This window comes from Prionailurus viverrinus, chromosome B3 (assembly GCF_022837055.1).
Source record: "Prionailurus viverrinus isolate Anna chromosome B3, UM_Priviv_1.0, whole genome shotgun sequence".
In the NCBI taxonomy this organism is placed as follows: Eukaryota; Metazoa; Chordata; class Mammalia; order Carnivora; family Felidae; genus Prionailurus; species Prionailurus viverrinus.
In genome coordinates, this window is record NC_062566.1 from 55,155,716 (window position 1) to 55,181,794 (window position 26,079).

The following is a 26,079-nucleotide window of genomic DNA, read 5'->3' on the forward strand; positions in this document are numbered from 1 at the left end:
ATCTCCTGGAAAAAAGACAGTTTAAAGGGGGCTCATTTATTGTCACTGTTCCAAATGTACAAAAAAAATTAGAAAATAACCCCCCAACTCAATCCCCCCCACCCCCACAACATTACCCCCAACACAAATAATTTTTCCCAAAACCACAAACATCAACTGGTCCTGGTATTTCCATAAACAGTGCAGCTAAGAAACAGTTTAGAGAAAATTTAACGGGATTCAGATTATATCCATTCTGTCCTCTCTGCCCTGAGAGTAATAATCCCATATGGGTCCCAGTCCTCCCCAATGGTTTTCCCATCTCTGGTGGAAGAGTCCTTTTACAAAGTGGCATGTTTGGCTGCTGCTTTAGAGATCCTCCTGTGCCTTCTTCTTCTTCTTGGCTTTTTCTTCTTGAATTATAGGGGGGTTTGTTGCCTCTCGCTGTAGATAGCTAATAAAATCACTTAATTCACGGCCACCCTGAAAACAGAAAGATTACTCTGAAAATTTAACCTTTTAAAGAACCCTGGATTTTTTTTCCCCAATAGAAAGACTTTTGAGTTTATAAAAGCACGTTAGCAACCACATACATTGACTATGAAACTGAAGTTTCCAGTTAAGTAAAATTTAAAGAACTGAATATGTATGTGTATGTGTGTATCTGTGGGGAGATGAGACAACGCACTTACTTCGTATTTCTTTGGGTTTAGCTTCTTGTTGGCTGGAGAGAAGTAGATGGTAGGAAAACTGGGTAAAAAAAAAAAAAAGTGAACTCATTTTCAGATTCCAGAGTAAGTCCAACATATACTTCCCCAATAACTTTCTGGGAATAACTTCTCTTCATGATTTCTATTTCTGACCAGATACCACTCTCTATCAGTGCTCACAAATCTGTGGCAGTCATGTGGACCCTTGCAGCAGAACTCTAAGCCAAAAAGGCATCTGGTTCCATGTTCAAGTGCAGTGAGGGATCCACTCCCTAAACTATGCCCAATAAATGGTTTGCAAGCTTACTTTTTCCTATCAATTGCCTAGACACTTTTATTAGCTTTTAATCTACTTACCCTCTGACTTCATATGGTGAAGGCACATCATTGGCTGTAGCATCCATCTTGGCTATGATAATATTTGGGTCTTTTCTGAGCTGTTAATAAAAAAGGTTAAACCTTTAAAGTTTCTGGTGACCAAGGGACACTTAGTCAAATCAACACTTAAAATAACCTCATTTTTAAACACCTGGATAAGTTCTGCTCCAGTAGGAAGTGTAGTGACACTTTACATAATATCTAGCTTTCCAAAGGCATCCCTTTTCTCTCTTGGTTTCTACATATTAAGACTCTGTTTATAGCTACCTTCAAAATTACCTGACTTCCATAAGACATTACAAGGGAAACATAATGGATTCATACACGCCATTACCAAAATTCAGAAGCCTGGATACTTTTAACCACAATCTAGATTGAGTCTGAGGAGTGGAATATCAAAAACAGGTATCTGAGGCACTGCACAGGCTAGAGACACTAGCGGGTCAGCCAGGAGAAAATAAAGAGTAGACAGCTGAAAAAAAAAAAAAATCTACCAGGACACAGGTACTGAATTAATTAGGGTAACTAGCCAATGCTGAATTATGTGTCAACTTCCCAACTCAAAATTTATCTTCAGAATATGGTTCAGACTTACCTTCTCTCCCAGTTCTTTATACTTAGGCTCCAGATTCTTACAGTGACCACACCAAGGAGCGTAAAATTCAATCAGCACATCTTTATTTTCATCATTCACTATTTCATCAAAATTCTCTGCTACCACTACCTGGAATACACCAAAGATTCTCTAGTTGGTAAGGCAAGATGAAGAATAAAAATTCACCACATGCTGTATTTGTTTCTGCACCTAAACCCTATCAAAATGTGCTGTGTTGTCCCTGAAAATATGTCATTGAAACCCAAATAGCATCTACAGACTATATTAAAGATGTTTCTGACCATTTTCCAGAAACAAACTCATTCCCAGGTCTGTCACCTGTCAAACTTTGTTCAGTAAGTCATAGGAAATAAGTGCTACCCAACCCTTTCTTAATCTCAAAGCAACAATCTCAAAACTATTCTTAGAGGTTAGCTTGCTCTACCCTGAAGAATAACTTAGTTCTAATATAAATACTAACAAAAATTCTATGAAGCCGGCACCTGGGTGACTCAGTCGGTTAAGTGTCTGACTCTGGATATCAGCTCAGGTCATGATCTCATGGCCATGAGCCTGAGCCTCGCATTGGGCTACGTGCTCAGTGGAGCTTGGGATTCTCTCTCTCCCTTTCTCTCTCTGCCCCTTCCCCACTTGTGCACATTCTCTCTCAAAATAAATTCTATGAAGATTTTATACTCTTGCCCCTTGAGCATCATGAGCTCTGCCAATGCTTATTTTATGACTCAGGGAGAGGAGGACAAACAAAACCAAAAACGTGACAGCCAACAAGGTCTTCACTTAGACGAAGCATTTTTGGAATATGAGAAACAAGAAGAAGGGGCACCTGGATGGCTCAGTCGGTTAAGAAATGAGGAGAGTCAATTATATCTCAATAAAACTAAGATCGGGGGACAATAAGGAGAGGCAGCTGCTTAGAGCCTTGGTGAAGCTATGGGCACCTCACCTTTACTGGCCCGTCATTGCTCTCTGGGATGGGCTCAGACTTCAGATATCTCTTCAGGTTGCCATCAAAATAATCCTGCAGGAATCTTTCAAGAGCCTTGCCATCACGTCTGCAATTGAAAGACAAGGGTCAGGTTTGTTAATCTTCTACTGAGAGGATTAAAAGCAATTTTTTAGTTTCATATTCTAGCTCCAGTTTCAAGGTTAGAAACTGGAAGTTAAAAACAGGAGGACCTTATCTCTCAATATGCAGATCTACTGACTGAACAAAAAACCCTACCACCTCCTATATTTGTAGCATATTCTTTGTGAATCAGAAAGGTCAGAGATGGAAGAAAACACTGGTTTTCTGGAAAGTCGCTTCTGCAGAAGAACCAGGTCAGGTCTTTTTTGCTCTGAAAAATACCACCTATTTACAGTATCTTGTTTTACTGATTTCCTCACAAGGAAGACTTTTCTCTCCAAGTCTCAGAAAGTGAAAAGTCCTAATTTTCTGGGGTTTTAAGATATTTCCATTCCCTGAGTTCACTTTAGGCCAGTAAGTATTCAAAGAAGAAAAGACATTTTACAGGGATGAGAGGGGGTTGCAATGGTTTGAAATTACATCAATCTCAAAGAGACCATTCAATGTTCTTGATGTACTATTTTTAATGGCAAGGTAGAAACAATCATGTAAGTATTCCAAGCTGCCATCCTTTTGCTAATTTTCAGAATTTATTAAGGATTGTGATCCTTAAAGTCCCTAAAATTAACTAAGAAAAATGACAATCATACGTCTTGGGTAGAAGACCTATCTTCACATTCTAACGTTCTTCTTTATAAATTCTCAGTAGCGTAAAAGGCTTTACATTTCTTTGCAGAATCCACCCCCAAACCCACATTAACTTGTAACTCACGAGAACTCCTCCTGCATGACAAACTTCTCTCCTTTTGCAGTTCTGATAGCAACAACAGGAATATCTCCAGCAGTGCTTTCCAAGCCAAAATCAGAAAGTTCATGGCTAAAGGTTTTGCGGCTAGCTACAGCAAAGCTGAGTTTGTTTCCAGCATCTAGGAATTTCTTTGCTACCATCATCACTCTGTGGGAAATAAGACATATTTACACCAAGATTTATACCATGGTGGTAAACCACTTCTGAAATCAAGAAGCTAGAAACCAAAGACTAAATTTTACAGTCCACCAGCCCTCTGGAATCAGTCTAAACTACATTCTTGGCCACTGACACAGAATCATGGTACATTGTTAGGTCTTACTGAATTTCACTGCCAAACTGGTGGTACCAAATAGTCCATTCCCAATGAATCTTGTTATACTGTAATATAACTAAAATATTGCAGGCATAACGACTGATCTGAAAAGAAAATTTATAAGGGTAAAATGCTCTAAGAATCTTGATGGGCAAATAGGCACAATATTTTAAACAAATTCTAGATCACATTTGCATTTTTACCGGGAGGTTAGGAATCAACTATGTCACAGGCAAAGGAATACCTATGGAAGATATGCCCAACAGATTATGTAAATAGTTTATGTTATTTGTCCTTAACAGCTTCAAATGTGGTTTTCGGGAGCCAACTCCTCCCATTCTAACTGGCTGTGACATCATACACTGCAAGAGGATATTTAGAAGAAAGTGTTTACATATTAGGCAAACTTGTTTATGAAAGGGAAAAATTGTCCTTATTACCTGTTTCTCCAGTAGTTGGAACCTTTGGCATTCTTTTCATAGTCCACATCATAGTAAGCCACAAGTAAGTCCTTCCCCTGCATCAAATCTTTATTGTCTTCTGTCATGTGAGGGCAGATACCAAAACTGAAATAAATAATCCATTATCAAATCTGGCAGGTTCAGCTAGGTTATGGAATTATCACAAAGTAACTGATAGCACTTAGAAAAGCAAAAGAAAATTCAACGTAAAGAAAAGTACAGAACAATATACCCTCTAAGAGTTCTAGGTTCCACACATTACTGCTTTAATATAAACTTCAACTATTATTGTTCAATCCTTTGAATGAGGCTATTTAATCCAAAACGTGGGTCTGCTTAATAAGTGAGGTAAGCAAACTAAAATGAAGCCAAGAAATCCCAACCAAGGTACTCACATGTTTTCTTGGATAAATTTTTTAATCTTGCCACTGGTCATTTTCTGTTCTACATATGCCACAGTCTTGTCCTCAAATTTGTTCATCAGATGTGAAGGACGGAACAAGGTGATACCCCTTAAAAAGAAGGTATTAGTAGGTAGGCAGCAGGAGAACAGTCTTCAATCTTTTATTTAAAGCTCAGACCATCTACTCTTGCCGCTTTTACTGTCACCATTTAAGCACATAAGGACTCTTTTCTGGGACCACAGACTTGGCAACATGACCACAGACTTGGCTAACCACCTTAATCTCAAGTGCAATAATTGGATATAGTTTAATAAACCTTGAGTTGGAAAGTTAGGAGACTGTGGTTCTAATTCTAGCCCCACCATGATCAATGGAATCCTTTTGGGCTTCAGTTTTTCCATCAATGCAAAAAGGGATTTAAGGGGGTTAGAGTAGAGGATTAATTTCCAAACCTTTAAAAATAGTAACAGAACCCAACTTATCCCCAAATTCCAAGATGCACAATAAAGCAGAGCTTGCTCTTACTGGAAGGTAACTTGCCCTGCTTTCCCACATAGAGAATTATTTCACTACAGAAAATACCTTTAAGATTCCTTCCAGCTGAAAAATTCCAAAGATGGCTATATAATTATAAGTAATGTTTAGCTTGAGTTCATCCTGTCCTAGACTTCTCTATCCCAATAAACCAAGTTTTACCAATTTTTTTCTTGCTGGTACTATTTTGCCCCCCTACCTAAACCAGCTTTCCTCACTCCACTGAACACTTGAAACAAATTCCTTCTTTAATTTCTAAACTTGTTCAGCTAAAACTAAACCCCAATTTGGTCTGAGTCACAGGTTTATATCAAGTATCACCTTTCCCAGAAAATACCACTATTTTAACTACTAATCTCTCACCTCTAGGTTCACCGTCATTCATTCCTCCTCTCCACGCTGCACATACACCCACACAGAATTTTATCACTTGTTTTTGGCTAGGTGTCAGCACCTTTATTAGAATTTTTTTTTTTTTTTAATGTTTATTTTTGAGACAGAGAGAGAGAGAGAGACAGAGTGCAAGCAGGGTAGGGGCAGAGAGAGGGAGACACAGAATCTGAAGCAGGCTCCAAGCTGTGAGCTGTCAGCACAGAGCCCAACACAAGGCTCGAACTCACAAACCACAAGATCATGACCTGAACCGAAGTCAGATACTTAACTAACTAAGCCACCCAGGCACCCCTAGGTGTCAGCACCTTTAATTCCTTATATCCCACTCTCACTCTTCCAGTATTAACCACAGACTTTATGTTAATTAAAACACAGGCATTTTATAGCACACAGGGAAACTCCATAACAAAAGGGAACCTAATACAAACATGCTGGGCAAACAAAAATGTGAAACGGGCTAAGATTTGTTTTTTTTTTTTAGTGTAGTTACAAACTTCAGAGCAGTTATTCCCCCCAAAATAGAAATCCAACAGTTCCAAATACACTCTTTAATGATGTTATGACCTTGGTGTACACCTGATGACCTTAAGACCCCTTTCATGTAAGGTCTTCTCAGTAAGACTTCTAATCAGAAGCTGATAGGCCACTTTAAAGGCAGCCACAATAAATACATCTATGGTTAACACACTAATGGGTGAAGTGCTTAATGACCCACAGGTGGCTCCACATTCATTTACAGACCTGGTATGTCTTAATCTAGAAGTCAGTCAAGCTTACAACTTTGCATCTAGACTTTCTAGGTTCAAATCCTAGTTCTGACATTTACCTACTGTGAAGCTAGGGAAATTAACCTCTTTGAATACTTTCTCCTCTATAAAATGAGGATAATAACAGATGTGTCTCACCAGTTGTTAGGAAGATTAAGTGAGTTAACAGTAAATGGCACATAGTAAACACTACATAGTTTGTTAAATATAAATCAATAACACTAGCTCTTGGCACACCTTTCTTCTTTATATGCTCAGCCTGAGTGATATCTTCTAGTCTCATGGTTTCAGTAATTATTTACGTGTGCTTGATCCATAAATGTTTATCTCTAGTTCAGAACCTTTCCTGAATTCTAGTCTCAATCATCCAATTGTCTACTGGATCTTCACTACATGGTTGTCTCAAAAACTTCACACTCACTGTGCCAAAAGGAACTCATCATCATTCCCTTCATATTTAAATTTGTTACTATTCATCTTTCCTAGCTCGATTGATAACTATGGTTGACCCAGTCATCCAAGTTTTTAAAAACCTAGACTCACTCTAGATTTTCCTCTTTTCACACATGGCTAGGGACTAAATCCTATTGTTTATATTTTCTATACTCTCTCCTTCTTCTCCATGACCCTAATGCTGCCTTAATTTAGTCTCTTAGAGATCACACTTAGGTTAGACTCTAACTCCCCTGCCATTTCTCCCCCTTCAAACCATCATCACATGGGTTCCAGCAACTTTTCTTCTGAAATACAAAATCACATTACTCACCAGCTCAAAGCCTTTAATGGCTCTGAAATGTCTAAAAGATAAAATCAAAATTCTTTTGTGTGTACTTGGGGCACATGGGTGGCCCAGTTGGTTAAGCATTCAACTTCGGCTCAGGTCATGATCCTGCAGTTCTTGAGTTTGAGCCCCGCATCGGGCTCTGTGCTGACAGCTCAGAGCCTGGAGCCTGCTTCAGATTCTGTGTCTCCCTCTCTCTCTGCCCCTCCCCCGCTTGCATTCTGCCTCTCTCAAAAATAAAAAATAAACAGTAAAAAAAATTGTTTTTAATTCTTTTGTATGCATTTCCAAAGTCTTCTATAATTTGGTTTCTGATCTTTCACTATGACATCATTTACAAACGATACTCCAGCAGTACTACAGATCTCAACATTCCTAAATTATTTCATTACCTGGGGCCTTCACTCCTGCTGCTCTATCTGGTATAAATTTTTCTTCAAATCTAGAATAATTTTTATTCCAACTGCCAAAACTTATCTTTCAAAATATACCTCAAGAATTATGTCCTCTATGAAGTTTTTTCTTTTCCTTTTTTTAAAAGTTTATTCATTCATTCATTCATTCATTTATTTAGAGAGGGAGAAGGAGGGGTGAAAGGGAATGGGAAAGGACAGAGAGAGGGAGAGAAAGAATCCCAAGCAGTATCCACACTATCAGCGCAGAGCCCAACCCAGGGCTCAGTCTCACGAACTATGAGATCATGACCTGAGCTGAAATCAAGAGCAAGATGCTTAACCAACTGAGCCACTCAGGTTCCCCAGAAGTTTTTTCTGATACTACTCCCCACCATCAAAGAAAAAAAATCACTCCCTCTGTTCTTCCCACATGCCCTGAATATGTCTATAACACTTGACACTTGCCCACTTGACACTTACATTTTTTACATATTCACTGTCTCCCTCTACTAGATGGACCTCAAAGGCAGCAATAGTTTCTAGCAGTTGGCTTAATGCCTAGCAAGTGTTCAGTAAATCTTTTGGGCCTAAAAGTCACCAGTTCACACAATTAGTATTTGGTACAGAAATCTACAAAGATAGTCAACTCAGGCACTTACTCTCCATTATCATCATATTTGTTCACCAGAGACTCCACATTGGTGTGTGCAAATCGGTAGTTATCCCTCAAGTTGCTGGCTGCTTTTAGAAACTCAGAGTGAGCATCACTGAATAAATCCTTGAAAAAACCTGTACAAAAAGTGTCAAACACCAGGAAGAAACAGTATTGAAACATATTCAAACTTAAACATTTTTTTTCATAACCTTAATTCTATTTACAAATAAGCCAAGTGAGATAGACAAGAGGACTAGGCCTGCTTTGCCATGACTACCTAGGATATTTGACAAAATAACTTCAGAGAATTTTCCCCCTACCCCTTAAAAAATTTTTGTCCAAGGGAGTCAAGGGAGAGAATTTGTCAGAGTTCAGGTCTTATTATTATTATTTTTTAATGTTTATTTTTGAGAGAGACAGAGCACAAACAGAGGAGGGGCAGAGAAAGAGGGAGACAGAAGCCGAAGCAGGCTGCAGGCTCTGAGCTGTCAGCACAGAGCCCGATGCGGGGCTCGAACCCATGAACTGTGATATCATGACCTGAGCTGAAGTCAGATGCTCAACCGATTAAGCACCCAGGCACCCCAAAAAAACCTACCTGTTTCTTAAATGTCTGCTTATAGTTAACGCTTTGAAAATATACAGAATCAGTAATATCTAGACAGTAAGAAGTAGCTTTTAATCAAATTTAAATTATAAACCATCTTCTACTGCCAGAAAGTTAACTTTTATTATAATAAGACTGAGAGAAGCACAGTTATATGTTTAAATTCATTTTTTTAAGTCAAATGTATTACACATTAATTTAAAACAAAACAACAATCCAGATGTAGAATGTGTTTAGTTCGTTCAAGTTGTTTTAAGGATAAAATGAGATACCACAACACCTGAGAAAGCAAAGGTTGCTGTATAAATATACACAGATCCTAGCAATTTAATCTCAAGAACTAAATCCCCTACTACTGTGAAAACAGGTTTATTATTTACTAGTGTCCTCCCACCTTAAAACATTATTTTCAATCTTAACTACTCTATTGAGTTTAAATCTCAGAATTTGAGATGTTATAGAAAAAGGTGTTTTCCTATTTTGGGTGTTTAATTGAAATTAAATCTTTATTTGTAAGAACACAAAGCCACTCAAATAAAACCAATTTTTTCCACATTATAGTAATGCTGACCTAAATCTATGAGGTGTTTTTTCAAGTGCCCTTGAGGTTTCCTAAACTGTTTTAACTTTGTCGTTTACTCAGATATTAGAGGGTTTTTGAAACCGAGTTGATGATTTTGTTGTATAATCAAATATTTGCTACTTACCCACCACAGAAGCATCTTTATCACTAATGAACTTCTCAAATTCTTCCTCAGTCCTGAGAGGAACAGAAGCTGGTCCAGCCTGCTTCTTCAGGTGGCTGACAATTCCATCTTAAAAGATAAGATGAAAGATTATACCAACACAAATTTCTAATTTTTGAGAAGGCAATCATTCACATATTCAAAGTTCAAAAAGAGGGAGCCTGGCCAGACAGAGAAGCATGCGATTCTTGACCTCAGGGCTTGGGGTACCTGGGTCGCTCAGTCAGTTGAGTGTCCAACTTCAGCTCAGGTCATGATCTCACGGTTCATGAGTTTGAGCTGTCAGTGCTCACTGCTGACGTTGGGCTCGTTGGGCTCACTGCTGTCAGTGCAAAGCCCACTTCGGATTCCCTGTTCCCCTGCCACCCCTGCTTGCACTCTCTCTCTCTCAAAATAAGTAAAACATGGGGCGCCTGGGTGGCGCAGTCGGTTAAGCGTCCGACTTCAGCCAGGTCACGATCTCGCGGTCCGTGAGTTCGAGCCCCACATCGGGCTCTGGGCTGATGGCTCGGAGCCTGGAGCCTGTTTCCGATTCTGTGTCTCCCTCTCTCTCTGCCCCTCACCCGTTCATGCTCTGTCTCTCTCTGTCCCAAAAATAAAATAAAAATAAATAAATAAATAAATAAATAAGTAAAACATTCAAAAAAATAAATTAAAAAAATATTTTAATAAAAAGATAAAATCTTTTTTTTTTAATTTTTTTTTTAACGTTTATTTATTTTTGAGACAGAGAGAGACAGAGCATGAATGGGGGAGGGTCAGAGAGAGGGAGACACAGAATCTGAAACAGGCTCCAGGCTCTGAGCTGTCAGCAGAGAGCCCGACGCGGGGCTTGAACTCACGGACCGCGAGATCATGACCTGAGCTGAAGTCGGCCGCTTAACCGACTGAGCCACCCAGGCGCCCCTAAAAAGATAAAATCTTAAAAAAAAGTTCAAAAGGATACACAATGAAAAGTTTTCTTCCTTTGTCTTTAGTTACCCAGTTTCCTCCCTATAGGATGTTTCAGTTTTTTGTCTATATATTATGCATAAACAAGCAATTACATATTTTTTCTTTCTTTTCTCCCCAAATGGCAGCATATGCATAGGCTCTTTTGTATTTTCTTGTCATTTAATATAATTTAAAGATAATTTATGCCAAAATACATAAAAAGCTAGCTACCTTAGTCTTTTTTATAGCTGTGTAGAGTTTCACTGCATGGATGTACTATAATTTATTTTACTAGACACAAATGATAGACATTTGTTTCCAGTTTCTTGCTGTTATAAATGATCCTGCAATAAACAACCTTGTATTAATGTCACTTTGCACATGATTGAATAGATCTGTAGGTTAAATTCCTAGAAGCAGATTCACTGGATCAAAGAGTACATGAATTTATAATGGTTAAACTACCCCCTCAAAGAGACTGTACGTATTTATAACCCCTACCCAGGATGTATTGGATGTATTAGTGTTTTATAACAGTAAATCTAACATTGCCTTTGTCGATGTTATTCACTCTGCCTAGAACATTCTTTCCCCAGATATCCTCCTGGCTCCCTTTCTCATCTCCTTTAGGTCTTTACTCAAATGTCATCTTCTCAATGATGCTCTCCCTGATCATCCCATTGTAAACTAAAACCTATTCAACCTCCAACACTCCTAAACTCCTGTCCCTGGCTTTATATTTCTCTACAGCACCTTTTACCCATCTAATTAATACTCTGTCCTTATTATTTTCATCTATCTCTCCCCACTACAAAGTAAATTCCAAATGCATAAGGATGCTTGTCTGTTTTGCTCAGTGATATATACCTAGCTCTAGGATAACTTAGCAGTTAAGTCTGAGAAACATCCACTTTGCAAATAAAGTAAGCAAATATCTCTTATTCTCAAGTAGCAGAGTCACTTGTAGCCTTACATTTTAAAGGCAGAAAATGCAAAAAAACAAAAACAAAACAAAAACCAAGCAGAAGATGCAGTGACTTGGCTAGCCTGTGTAAGAGTTTAACTATATATAGGTGAAATTATCCCATGTATAGGATCCACCTACACCACACTTCCCTACTGAGGTGAAATGGGCTAGATAAGTAAAACAGTTTAGAAAACACAAAAAAATCGTCTTATCCCTTAAGCCTAGTTGACAGACTATTAATCTACTTTCTTCTGGGGTCCATTAAAACCATTCATAGGCTCACAATGCCCAGAGGCTAAACAGGCAGTGCTCCTCCTCCATAATATTCTACCTCTTGCACCTCCTTTCTCTTCTTCCCTTTTTTTTTCTAATTTTTTTTTCTTTTTTTTTTTTAAAACATTTATTTATTTTTGAGACAGAGAGAGACAGAGCATGAATGGGGGAGGGTCAGAGAGAGAGGGAGACACAGAATCTGAAACAGGCTCTAGGCTCTGAGCTGTCAGCACAGAGCCCAACGCGGGGCTCGAACTCACGGACCGCGAGATCATGACCCGAGCTGAAGTCGGCCGCTTAACCGACTGAGCCACCCAGGTGCCCCTTTTTTCTAATTTTTTTAATGTTTATTTATTTTCGAGAGAGACAGGGACAGAATGTGAGTGGGTTAGGGGCAGAGAGAGGGAGACACAGTATCCGAACCAGGCTCCAGGCTCTGAGCTGTCAGCACAGAGCCTGATGCGGGGATAGAACTCACGAACTGTGAGATCATGACCTGAGCCTAAGTTGGATGCTCAACCACTGAGCCACCCAGGCACCCCTCACCCCCTTTCTCTTCTAAGTACTCTCTTCTAAGTACTGAGACACTACACTGTTTAACCCTTTCAATACAAAATAGTCTGTATTTTTTCTAATGTTTTTTCCTTCTCTTTCCAGTCACGGACTTTTTTGTCCCTTTTAAATGTTTTCCTCAACTCGCATAGGAGGGGTTGCATCAAAAGATTAATTGAAATTGAATATATTTATTTAGCCTTCAAGAGGATCATTATTACTACATCATGATATAAATTATAAAGAACATTAACCTGGGGCTATGATGAGAAATGTTACTTTTCTCCTAAGAATTTAAAAATCTTTGGAAGGTAAAATGGGAGTACGGAGCAACCACATTAAGCAGGAGAGCAAAGAGCATAATTTGTAGAGGAGTACATGAACAAGTAATAAACCAAACATCTGACCTCCTAGTCAGATCCTGAGAAATTCTCAAATTTAAGAAATCTAGGTTATAGCCCAAATGAGAATAGCTGACCAGTGGCAGTCTAATTGGGTTCACTTATAACTTAGTTAGGACCTGTTCAAGTTCACAAAAACATTTCAATATTTCTAACTGCAAATTCTACCCTAAATTAAGTGAATAAAATCTGAAAGGTAGCATGGATTCTTTGTTAACACTTTTTACCTCAGGAAAAAATTTTTGTTTCCTTCTGTGCTTAGACATACCAAATTTTAAGTGTTAGATAAATGACCTCAGTTGAGGGGCGCCTGGGTGGCTCAGCTGGTTAAGCGTCTGACTTCGGCTCAGGTCATGATCTCACGGTCCGTGAGTTCGAGCCCTGTGTCAGGCTCTGTGCTGACAGCTCAGAGCCTGGAGCCTGCTTCAGATTCTGTGTCTCCCTCTCTCTCTGACCCTCCCCCATTCATGCTCTGTCTCTCTGTCTCAAAAATAAATAAACATTAAAAAAAAAAATTTAAAAAAAATGACCTCAGTTGAGCTGAAATATTTACTCATGCATTCAACAAAGAGTTACTGAGTATCTACTAGATGTGAGAAAACTTAGGTGCTGAAGACAAAGTAGTAAACAAAGGTCTCTGCTTTCCTAGAGCTTACAGTGTAAGTAAATCTCCAAGTAAGTCACCAAATAATAAATAAAATCTCCAAATAAACAATTAAAAATATAATAACTGGCACTATATAGAGAATTAAGAAGTTGATGTCTTAAGAAAATGACTGGGTGGCTACCTTAGGTCTGGTGGCCTGGGAAAGCCTCTGGGAGGTGAAATTCAAGCCAGGATCTCCATGACAAAAAGGAGCAAGCCATGCAAACATAGCAGAAGATCATTTTGGGTTGTGAACAAAACCAGCGCAAAGGTCCTAATAAGGTGAAACAATCTTGAGATGATAGGAGAGTTAGGCAGCAGCCATGTTATGTAGAGCTTTGTATATAAGTAACCATCACGCATACTGAAGAAATTCCATCTCCCTAAAATACCCAACTGAATCCCTTTTTTCTCTTAGCTTTCCATCATGAAAAGGTAAAATTTGCATGTTTATTTGATAGACAAAGACAAAACTGTCCAAAATATTTTTTCATCATCAATTATAGGCCCTATACCGGACTTCAAGCTGTATTACAAAGTTATAATCATCAAGAGAGTATGTTACTGACACAAGAACAGACACTCAGATCAATGGAACAGAACAGAGAACCCAGAAATGGACCCACAAACGTATGGCCAACTCATCTTTGACAAAGCAGGAAAGAATATCCAATGGAATAAAGACAGTCTCTTCAGCAAGCGGTGCTGGGAAAACTGGACAGCGACATGCAGAAAAATGAACGTGGACCACTGTCTTACAGCATACATAAAAATAAACTCAAAATGGATGAAAGACCTAAATGTAAGACAGGAAGCCATCAAAATCCTTGAGGAGAAAGCAGGCAAAAACCTCTTTAACCTTGGCCGCAGCAACTTCTTATTGAACAGGTCTCCGGAGGGAAACAAAAGCAAAAATGAACAATGGGACCTCATCAAAATAAAAAGCTTCTGCACAGCAAAGGAAACAATCAGAAAACTAAAAGGCAACTGACAGAATGGGAGAAGATATTTGCAAATGACCTATCAGATAAAGGGTTAGTATCCAAAATCTATAAAGAACTTACCAAATTCAACACCTAAAAAACAAATAATCCAGTGAACAAATGAGCAAAAGACATGAATGGACACTTCTCCAAAGAAAACATCCAGATGGCCAACTGACACATGAAAAAATGCTCAACATCACTCATCATCAGGGAAATACAAATCAGAACCACAACGAGACACCACCTCACACCTGTCAGAATGGCTAACATTAACAACTCAGGCAACAACAGATGTTGACGAGGATGGGGAGAAAGGGGAACCCTTTTGCACTGCTGGTGGGAATGCAAACTGGTGCAGCCACTCTGGAAAACAGTATGGAGGTTCCTCAAAAAATTAAAAATAGAACTATCCTACGACCTGGCAATTGCACTACTAGGTATTTATCTGAGGAATACAGGTATACTGTTTCAAAGGGACACATGCACCCCAATGTTTATAGCAGCACTATCAACAATAGCCAAAGTATGGAAAGAGCCCAAATGTCCATCGACAGATGAATGGATAAAGAAGATGTGGTATACTGGGACGCCTGGGTGGCTCAGTCGGTTAAGCGTCCGACTTCGGCTCAGGTCATGATCTCACGGTTTGTGAGTTTGAGCCCCGTGTCAGGCTCTGTGCTGACAGCTTGGAACCTGAAGCCTGCTTCAGATTCTGTGTCTCCTTCTCTATCTGCCCCTCCCCAACTTGTTCTCTGTCTGTGTCTCTCAAAAAATAAATAAATGTTAAAAAAAAAATTTAAAAAAAATAAAAAGATGTGGTATATATATACAATGGAGTATTACTCGGTAATCAAAAAGAATGAAATCTTGCCATTTGGAACTACCTAAGAGAAATAAGTCAGAGAAAGACAAGTATCATATGACTTCATATGAGGACTTTAAGACATAGAACAGATGAACAGAAAGGAAGAGAAGCAAAAATAATATAAAAACAGGGAGGGAGACAAAACATAAGAGACTCTTAAATATGGAGAACAGAGTGTTACTGGATGGGTTGTGGGAGTGGGGGATGGGCTAAACGGGTAAGGGGCATTAAGGAATCTACTCCTGAAATCAGTGTTGCACTATATGCTAACTTGGATGTAAATTTAAAAAATAAATTAAATAAAAATAAAAGAATATTGTAGGAACAACCATAAAAAAATAAAAAATAATAGGCTCTATAGGATCCAGTCCCTATTTGTCTTTCAAACTTCATTTGTTATCTATGCTAATTATACTCCAGCCACATGGTCTTTTCTGTCCCTTGAACACATCAAGCTCAGTTATACCTTAGGGCCTTTTTGTATACCTTAGAGTCTTCCCTCTGCTTGGAAGGCTCTGGCCCAGATCTCAAGGCTAGCTCATTCCTATCATTCATGTCTCAGCTCAAAAGTTACATCTGATAACTCTGATGATGTGGTACTCCCAAACCCAATCACTATCATATGGTTTTATTTTTCTCCTTTTAAAAAAAAAATTTAATGTTTTTTTCTAATTTTTTTTTTAACGTTTATTTATTTTTGAGACAGAGAGAGACAGAGCATGAACGGGGGAGGATCAGAGAGAGAGAGGGAGGCACAGAATCTGGAACAGGCTCCAGGCTCTGAGCTGTCAGCACAGAGCCTGACGTGGGGCTCATACTCATGAACTGCAAGATCATGACCTGAGGCGAAGTCGGACGCTTAACCAACTAAGGCACCCAGGCGCCCCAATGTTTTTTTTTAAATCTTTGATGGGGGGGAGGGGAAGCACAGGCACGTGTCAGTGGCGGAGGGGTAGAGAGAGGGGAACACAGGACCCAAAGCAGGATCTGTGTTGACAACAGAGAGCAGGATGTGGCGCTAGAATTCATGAATCATGATCATGACCTGAGCCAAAGTTGGACACTTAACCGACTGGGTCACCCAGGTGCCCCTAATTTTCCCCTTTAATGCTCTTATCACAAATTTATCTTATCCATATATATTGACATAATTTTTTCATTGTGATAAAATATACATAATAACATTTTTAATTCATTTTTTAAAATAGAGAGTATGTGTGTGAGCGGGGGAGGGCAGGAGAGGGAGATAATCTCTGCACTGAGCATGGAGCCCGACGTGGGGCTCAATACCAGGAACCTGGGCTCATGACCTGAACCAAAATCAAGAGTCAGATGCCTAACAAACTGTGCCACCCAGGTGCCCCATCTTAACCATTTTTAAGTGTACAGTTCTGTGGCATTAAGCACATTCACATCGTTGTACAACCACTCTCCAGTACTCTTGTTATCTTGCAAAAGTAAAACTCTACTCATTAAAAAAAAAAAACCTCTACATTTTCTTCACCCCAGTCCTTGAGAACTATTCTATTTTCTGTCCCTACGAATTTTACTATACTAGGAACTTCATATAAGTTGGCATGTCATGGTATTTGTCTTTCTGTGATTGGTTTATCTCACCGAGCATGTCTTCAAGGTTCATCCCTGTTACAGCACATGTCAGAACTTCATTTTCTGAGGCTGAATGATATTCCACTGTATTATATATGATTATATAATGCTTTATATTATACATGCTTTGTATATAATTATTAATAATATACCACATTTTTTAGGTTGAGTCATCCAGTGATGCCACACTTGGGTTGCTTCCACCTTTTTGCTATCATGAATAATGCAGCTCTAAACACAGGTGCACATATGTACCTTCAAGACCCTGCTCTTAATTCTTTTGGGTATATATCCAGAAGTAGAATTGTTAGATCACACAGTAATTCTATTTTTTTCAGGAATTTTCATATTGTTTTCCATAGCAGCTATAGCATTTTATATTCCTACTAACAGTACGCAATGGTTCCAATATCTTTGCATCTTCATTGACACTTGTTATTTTCTCTGTGTGTGTTTTTTTTTTAATTTTTTTTTTAATGTTTTATTTATTTTTGAGACAGAGCATGAACAGGGAGGGGCAGAGAGAGAGGGAGACACAATCCGAAGCAGGCTCCAGGCTCTGAGCTGTCAGCACAGAGCCCAATGCAGGGCTCGAACTCACGAACCGTGAGATCACGACCTGAGCCGAAGTCGAACGCTTAACCTACTGAGCCACCCAGGCGCCCCTCTGTGTGTGTGTTTTTGATAGTAGCCATCCTAACGGATGTGAAGTAGTTATCTCTATATATTTTTAAACTTGTTTGTTGCCCTTTTCTCTTCATTTCCCAGAATGTAAGCACCATTAGAGTAGGAACCTTGTCTGTTTTGTTTATCCACAAATACAGAGCACCTACTATACCTAGAATATCTGGCACCGAGGAAGTATTCAAAAAATATGTCAAATGAAAAACTGCATAGTAGACCTCCTAACTCAAGTTCAAGTATTTTCTTTTTTTTTTAATGTTTATTTTTGAGAGAGAGAGAGAGAGACAGAGACAGAGACAGTGTGTGAGTGGGGGAGGGGTAGAGAGAGATGGAGACAGAATCCGAAGCAGGCTCCAAGCTTCGAGCTGTCAGCACAGAGTCCAACGTGGGACTCGAACTCACGAACTGTGAGATCATGACTGAGCTGGAGTCAGACACTTAAGTGACTGAGCTACCCAGGCGCCCCCAAGTTCAAGTATTTCCTATATTACTTATATAATGTTAATTTAGAGAAGTCTTTTTTAGATACCAAACTGACCTCTTATGGAGGATTTTTTAAGACTGAAAGTTATGTTATATAGAAAAATATCATGTCCCCACTACAAAAAACAGAGCACTTAACAAATTCAGTTTCCAGAATATAATCCAAAATTCTTACCGGCAGTCCTGGGCCCATCATAAGCACCAGCTTCTTCACCATCTCTAAATATCTTCAGGGTTGGATATCCACTGACTCCATACTTATTACAGGTGTTCGTGTTAGCAGTACAATCAACCTAAAGATTAAAATACATGAACCATTTGTTATCCAGATGCCTGTTGCAGGCTCCTCCTATATTCCCCCAATACTAAGACTGGTCAAATCATAAAAGGATCAAGCAATTCTTCGCACACATGCCACGGAGTGTTAGATTTTAAGGGCAGACTGGTGCTGGGCTAGCTGGATCAGAACCACGTAAAGAATTCATTAAAATTTAGATTGCTGGACTTCCTACAAAATGCACAAATGACTATTTAAAATCTGACTTCGAAGTCTCTATTGTTTATAGCAGTGGTCTCGGCCTTTTTTCTGCCTTAGAGGGAGCGCCTGTCAGCTGAGCATCCGACTTCAGCTCAAGTCATGATCTTGTGATTCATGATTTCAAGCACCACATCAGGCTCACTGCTGTCAGTGCAAAGCCTGCTTCGGATCTTCTGTCCCCCTCTCTCTGCCCCTCCCCTGACTGCACTGTCTCAAAAATAGGTAATCATTAAAAAAAAAAAATACATGGGGGATAAATCACTTAAATTACTAATGGCATCTTACTTTGATAATGATGATTATCAAGGGGATGTATGGATGTACCCTTTGGGGGGAGGTGGAGTGTAATTTAATTTGGCAAATCATCTAGAGTTTTAGCAAAGGTGTCAATACTTAATATGCTAGTTTGAATATGGGCTGACCTATAACAAGACAGATCTAGTGAGGCCTATTAAGAAGAAGGAAAACAACTCCTATCTATTTAACCACTTACTCTAAAGTAGGTTATGCATTAGGCACTTTGCATATGTTATTTCATTTACTCTTCACAAGACCTGAGGTATGGTCCCAATAACATAAACTGAGGTTTAAAAGTAATGTGTCCATAGTAACACAGGCTATAGCCACACAAGACAGGAATTAAATCATGACTCAACTTTTTTCCCCCTATGGCAAATCGCCATAGAAACATCAGGATCAAAAGCAATTTCCAAAAACAGTTGTATATATGCATGAACTATTTATTTGAGACTGGCCAAGATGTGAGCTTTTACAGTGGAGCAACTATGGGTTTGCTGTAATAATGGCCAAACTCTAGAAGCATTATTTTGATTGCAAAAGCAAATACCGAGTTTATAGCTGACCAGTTAGTTACATATTTATAGCACCTTGTCATTTTCCTATTCCATTCACTGTGAATATCATAAGGTCGTTTAGGGAACTCATTTATCTAATAATTTTTCTGTAACCTTGACTACTATATCTTACTTTCTGTATTTGCCCCTTAAGTCTTATTTACCATATACTTTACTTCTTATGCCAGTAATTCCCTTAGTTTCACTACTTTTAATCTTTTAAAACCAAAATTAATACAATAGGTATGCATTTGCCCAGAAACTAGTGTTCTCTCTTCTTAGCACCTAAGAGTAAAGAAAATGAATGTTAATTTTATAAACTATTATTTAAAATAATTAATTTTCTTTAATGAAGAATCTATCTATACTCACCTTTGCTAATGGGACTATTCCTTTTAATCTGGTTGCTGCAGCTTCATACTCAGGGGCAAGCCTCTTGCAGTGTCCACACCTATATAAATATAACAACAAAAAAAACACAAAAACCCAAATTCTTAGTTTAATCCCTCAAGATTGTCAACATTTCTCTAGGAAAAATCTCAAACTATAATACTACTTTTGAACTAGTAGCTGCTTCCAAAAGCGAAAATATCACCTGAACAACATTCATTACTGATAGAGTAACCAGAGTTCTCACAAGGTAAAGGTATGATCCCTAACCTGAGTTTGACTCTGTAGGACTGGCTCAGTTCAGAGCAGCCATCTATTTTCTTCTCAATTAAAAGTATAACTGAGGGGCACCTGGGTGGCTCAGTCAGTTAAGTATCCGACTCTTTATTCTGGCTTAGGTCATGATCCCAGGGTCATGGGATTGAGCCATGCATTGGGCTCCACACTGAGCATGGAACCTGCTTGCCTGCTTAACATTCTCTCTCTCCGTCTGCCCCTCTCCCCTGCTCATGTGTGCTCTCTCTTTAAAAAAAAAAAAAAAAAGAGAGCCCTGAAAACTACAGTCAGAATTACAACCCACATTAAAGAGGGAAAGAAAGGGCTCAAGCCTTTCAAAGTAATTAATGAAGATAAAATGATGGGCAAGACATGAGCAATTCCATCCCTGGTAGTATTTCCCAAAGGAAGGTACATTTTTTTCCCCCTTGGGAAATCAGCACAGTGGTTCTTAAAAATAGAGTGATTGAAAACTTGTATATAAGGTTTCAAGTATGGTATTAACTCTTTAAGAATCACCATCAAGTACTTTTTCTCCATTCCTTCAACAGGAATCCCTTTGTCCAGAAACCCAGTTTGAGGGGGTAGCAGAATGAGGCCCAAAAGGCACTCATTTTCTATAAATAGATACTTCAGCAGCTGTTGGGGAGCCTCTTTTTCTTATCAACCAAGTTTCAACACAGCATTAGAATGACATACTTAAGATGCCAAGTCCCATTTTTACAGCTACACAATTCATCTGACTGTAAGAACTGATGAGGATAAAGCACTGTCAGAATATTTTCTCAGAGGGCCATCAGAAACACCTGCTCCTATGCCTGGGAAGTCCTAACAGTCCCTCGGGCACACTGTATATGCAACAGGGGGAGAGGGAGACATTTCTCCTCAGGGTGTAGCTAGTACCAACTATAAATCATCTCTTCAAAACCCAGTGGGCTGCACAGGCCCTTTGAGAAGGTACAGTAGTTCTGTAACCTCCCCAAAGAGAGCAAAAACAGAATTAGAAAACAGAAGGAAACGTGGAAAACACTTAACCTGATAGATTTCAGAGCCAATACTCTCAAAATTTATTTTATTAATTGATGGATAAATAACTTGGAAGCATTTTACCCCTAAAACTTGTTTAAAACATCTGACTTTGGCTCAGGTCATGAGCTCATGGTTCATGGGTTCAAGCCCTGCATTGGGCTCTGTACTGCCAGTGCTTGGGATTCTCTCTCTCCTTCTCTCGCTCTTAAAAATAAATAAACTTAAAAGAAAAAAAAGACTGTAATATTAGATGTTGCTTAGTGTCACATATTTACTAAAAGTATGATAAATGATAAACACCAAAGTTAGGATAGGGGAGTACATAAGATGGGGAAGGGATGTACCAGAGGCTTTGACTATACTGGCTTTAATTTTTAGACTGGGTGGTGAATAAATGGTATTCCCTATATTTCATACATGCATATTTTACTGTATCTGAAATTGGCATGTGCCCTGCAATCATTGTCATAATTTCAATGGTAGCATTTCCTTCTTTGTGAGACATAAAATAAAGATTCCTCTCACAATCAGTGGCATCTTAGATGTGTCTGAAATATTGTATTACTCATTACATTTTCTGTATTCCTTTTATTTATTAAAAAAAATTTTTTTAACATTTATTCATTTTTGGAGAGACAGACAGAGCATGAGCGGGAAACGGGCAGAGAGAGGGAGACACAGAATCCAAAGCAGGCTCCAGGCTCTGAGCTGTCAGCACAGAGCCCGACGCAGGGCTCGAACTCACGAACTGTGAAATCATGACCTGAGCTGAAGTCGGATGGTCAACCTACTGAGCCACCCAGGCGCTCCTCTGTATTCCTTTTATATTGCATAATTCACGTACCTGGACTGTAATGAAAATATATAAATTCTAACTAATCTAATAAAATAAACAATTTATCTGAGAAATTCAGGCTTTTGGGAACATAGTAAGAGTTCCAAGATGGGGAAAAAAATTGTTAAAGGGAGTGAGAATTGGATCTGGGCCTTTAAGGATTTAATGCTTCAGCTAGGACCTGTCCTGGGGTATTTTAGATAAGGGGAATAGTAGAGCAAAGGTAAAACTACTAGTGAAAATGATACATTAAAAATTTTTTTTTTCAACGTTTATTTATTTTTGGGACAGAGAGAGACAGAGCATGAACGGGGGAGAGGCAGAGAGAGAGGGAGACACAGAATCGGAAACAGGCTCCAGGCTCTGAGCCATCAGCCCAGAGCCTGACGCGGGGCTCGAACTCACGGACCGTGAGATCGTGACCTGGCTGAAGTCGGACGCTTAACTGACTGCGCCACCCAGGTGCCCCGAAAATGATACATTTAGAGAACTGCAAGGGTTTTTTTGTTGTTGTTAAGAGATAATGTGTTATTTGTATTAAGAATACATCAGTCAGCAATATATAGAAAGAAAGGGGGAAAGTACAGATAAGAATAAAAGCCACCTAGAAGATAATATATTTCACATGACAGACACTGAAACTTGGACCAGAGTGACAGCAATGAGAATATAAAAAAGAGAAGAGAGATTTCTGTTGAATATGCAATTATCAAGAAGGCTGAGGCAACAGATTTAGGAATAGTTTCACCTCAACCATCTGAAAACATTTGAAGAGAAAAAATAGCATGAAATAATAGACCAGACCGGTGGGTCTCAACACACAAACTCACGAACACAGATGCATATAAAAAATATCCATGGGGGTGCATTAGAAAAATTGTATGCTTGGGCCCCACCCTGGGACTCAACTGAATGATTCCTCCAGCAATCTGGGAGGAAACCAGGGGTATGGGGAGGTATGTAAGTGGCAAGGCTGCAACTGAAACCCACTGTCCTTAGTATTGGCTGCATCCATAAGGTCATCAAATGCCCCCAAGGAAGGACCTGTTTAACGAATTCCAAAGAGACTGGAGGAGACTGCCTTCTTCAAATTCACGAGGAATGGAATTCAGGTGGAGTTTGAAGGTGACCATCAAGATTAACCACTACTTCTTTCACCCAACCCTAGACAGTATTAAAACACAAACAATTCCATCACCTTCAGGGATGGTATCTAGCAGTTAATAATAAATCCCCACATATATTCACTCAGCAATCATTACTTCATTTGATAAAGGTCTCTGACAGAAAAACTGATGTAGTCCTTTCCCTGTCTGGAAGGGGTGATATTAGGTGTATTATTAGGTCCCAAGAGAAAGGCAGGAGCAACCAGTTAGTTGTTCAAGGAAAAAGTAACTTTTGAGCTAAATCTTTTTGAAAAGACCAATTTGGGGTGGGCAGGTATACCAGGAATTCCAAATAAAGGAATCGGCATGTACAAAAAAATATTCCATTTTATGCTATCCATATGGGCTTTTTCTGTATGTACTCCAGAAATGCTGTATATCAAATATCATTGAATGCTACCGTCCTAGATGGCAAGGCACAAATCTACAACATAAGTAGATGTTGAGGACTTAAAACTTCATGCTGATCAGTAAGTTTTCAGAAAACATCAATAAATTTTCAGATATTATCACATTTAAATAGTGCTATTTATTTCCCCAGAGAAATCTGGATACTCCCATTCTTACAAACTACAGACAATTAACTCCATAATGGAAATATCAGTCTATAAACTCAACCGCAAAGAAATCTTTCACTTTCACTACAAAATGAAAGTGCAAAAAATACCCAAAAACAAAGGAGATGAAAAACTTGCTCAAAATAGGTCAATTTAGTTTCAATAAGGATTCTTTAACTGTTCCTATCTAACTTGTGAGCTAGCTCTCTTGATCTGTACACAGGAATACAGCAGTCAGAAAATATTTCCAGCTGAAGTATTAATAAATAAAAAGTTGAATGTGAAGAAATAAGGACATGATCAACATGAGACTTCCTTGATTCCAAATTAGTCATTCAGAAAACTGATCCTTCCTGCCAGCATTGTGGAGGATGACCTTACCTTCTAGACCAATTAAAAGCAAACACCACAGCAGAGATCCACCCAATTTGGGGGATAGTTTAGTGCATGACAGGATATGCAGTTTTTAGGGAAGCAGATACAACAATTTAAATTAGGAAAGAATACCTTCAATCAAAAAAAAAACCAAAAACAAAATCTGCTTTAAACTAACAGTCTCATAGCCCACTATTCTGCAGTAATTCACTCTATGTTGACCCCTGTAGTCACAGAAGCACCACCCAGTTCTGATTACAACCCCATCCTGTCACTTTAAGTACAGTTACACCCCTTCAAAGTTAACCGCATGGTTAATTGATTGTGAAGAGCTGTTTCTAAGGGAGAATGTGACTTCTGGAGATGTATAAAAAGCACATATGATTTGTAATCAGTACTACCAGTTAACCACACGGATGTCCTGGACACAAAATCTGTTGCCTCTAACACATCTTTCTGGTTCAGGTGGTCTTCATTACAGGACTTTACCCTCAGCAGGTCAGCCGAGTCCTTGCTGAGTGAAGAACCAGTCAGAAGTTACACACCAACTTTGTTTTACTGACACTTTTGAATACAATTCGTTTTTAACTAATGGTATTGTGGCAGGAGGAGATAAAAAATCAAGTACTGTAATTAGTATGGATATATTGAGCCATCCCAAGTTTTAAATTAATCATGGCTCTCTGTGGGAAAGATCTGGGAGTTTAAAAACAAACGAAAACATTCCGGTCTACTTGGCCAGAAATCCTATTTGCTGTCTCTCCCTACCCCCAACTTTTTGAGTTAGTTGTATCCTAAGGAATTTACACCCTTGTTCAGTTATATCACCCTCAAGTGGACTATTTCTCCCCACAGTGGTTACGTTCTCACTGGAGTCTTTCACGGCATTTTTCAGAAATTCTAATTAAAATTAACACTTCAGACAGATTCTGATGAAATGATTCTTTTTACCTACTTTTTTTTTGGATGGGATTCTGCTGGTGCTGAGATGTGATCAGCTTAATGAAGAAAGTGTGCACCATGCGATGGGACAAAATAACTGCCTGCCTCAAGAAAGCACTTATGACCATTCTGCAGCCACTGAGTGACCTTGGCTAGAAACCAATGGCTGCGGGGCGTGGGGCAAGAAGAAAGGAAGTGCTCCGGGGGCCCAGGGCCTCTGCTCTTGGTGAAACGTTCGCTTCCAGCATAAGGCCTTGGGATGCCTCATTTGTAGGACGCAGAGCATTAACACTGACTCACCCAGAAACTGTAAAGATACCAATCTAAGCGGGGTAGGAGGTGGTTAAACCTGCAAATAGGAAGTGCCGCAAGAGCACGGAGGTAAGGATGTGGCCCTGCGTGAATGGGGCCTTCGGGTTTCCTTCCCGGATCTTGCTCCTAGGCGATCAGCACCGACTTCTCTCTCGGCAAGGCAGCGCGGCCCCCCGGGGGTGAGAAATTTGCCGGCTGCAGCGAGGCCTGCTGGAATGGTGGGAGGGCGCCGGCGCTGCGTAGGCCCAACCGTTCCCGCGCCTTCGCCCCCGGCCCAGCCCGGCTCTCCCTCCCATCCACGCCCCGGCTTAGTGGCCTCACCAAGGGGCGAAGAACTCGACGAGCATGAGGCCCGCAGAACCCGTGTCCGAGATGCGACTCTCGAAGTTGTCGTCAGTGAGTTCCAGCACGTCGGAGGCGGCGGCGAGACGGGCCGTGGCGAATAGCAGCGCCACGCCCGGGAACAGGGCTCGGCAGTGGGGGCGCATGGCGACGAGGTGAGGTTGGGGGCGGCCGGGAGGGTCGGGGCTCGGCGGGGACTGCAAAGGCCGGCCACGACCACGCACCTTCTGCTTGCGCTCGCGCGTCTGGCCCAGGCGGACCTGCAGCCGGAGGTCCCAACCCCCCAGCCCGGCTCGGGCCGCAGTGTGGCAGCCTCCGATTGGCTGCGTGGCGCCTGCGTCGGGCGGGCGGGACCAGCTGGTAACCGCCGAGTGGCCGGAGCGCGGGGCGGGGCTGAGGCGGCGGGTTCCCGGGCTGACCGGGCTGGCCGGGGGCCTGGGCTGGGGGCC

The 26,079-nt window shown here is 40.0% G+C and overlaps 1 protein-coding gene across 1 annotated transcript; it reads right to left on the reverse strand.

Annotated features, from left to right (window-relative positions):
- Nucleotides 1–192: 192 nt before the first annotated feature.
- On the reverse strand, nucleotides 193–25,929 carry PDIA3 (protein disulfide isomerase family A member 3). The gene is made up of 13 exons (XM_047861107.1): nucleotides 25,610–25,929; nucleotides 19,779–19,857; nucleotides 18,190–18,307; nucleotides 9,578–9,685; nucleotides 8,268–8,397; nucleotides 4,730–4,846; nucleotides 4,314–4,439; nucleotides 3,522–3,704; nucleotides 2,627–2,735; nucleotides 1,663–1,791; nucleotides 1,047–1,126; nucleotides 672–729; nucleotides 193–462 (listed from the first exon to the last, which is right to left on the reverse strand). Exons 1-13 carry the CDS (start codon nucleotides 25,774–25,776, stop codon nucleotides 349–351), a joined length of 1,518 nt encoding a protein of 505 aa, XP_047717063.1. The 5' UTR covers nucleotides 25,777–25,929; the 3' UTR covers nucleotides 193–348.
- Nucleotides 25,930–26,079: the final 150 nt, after the last annotated feature.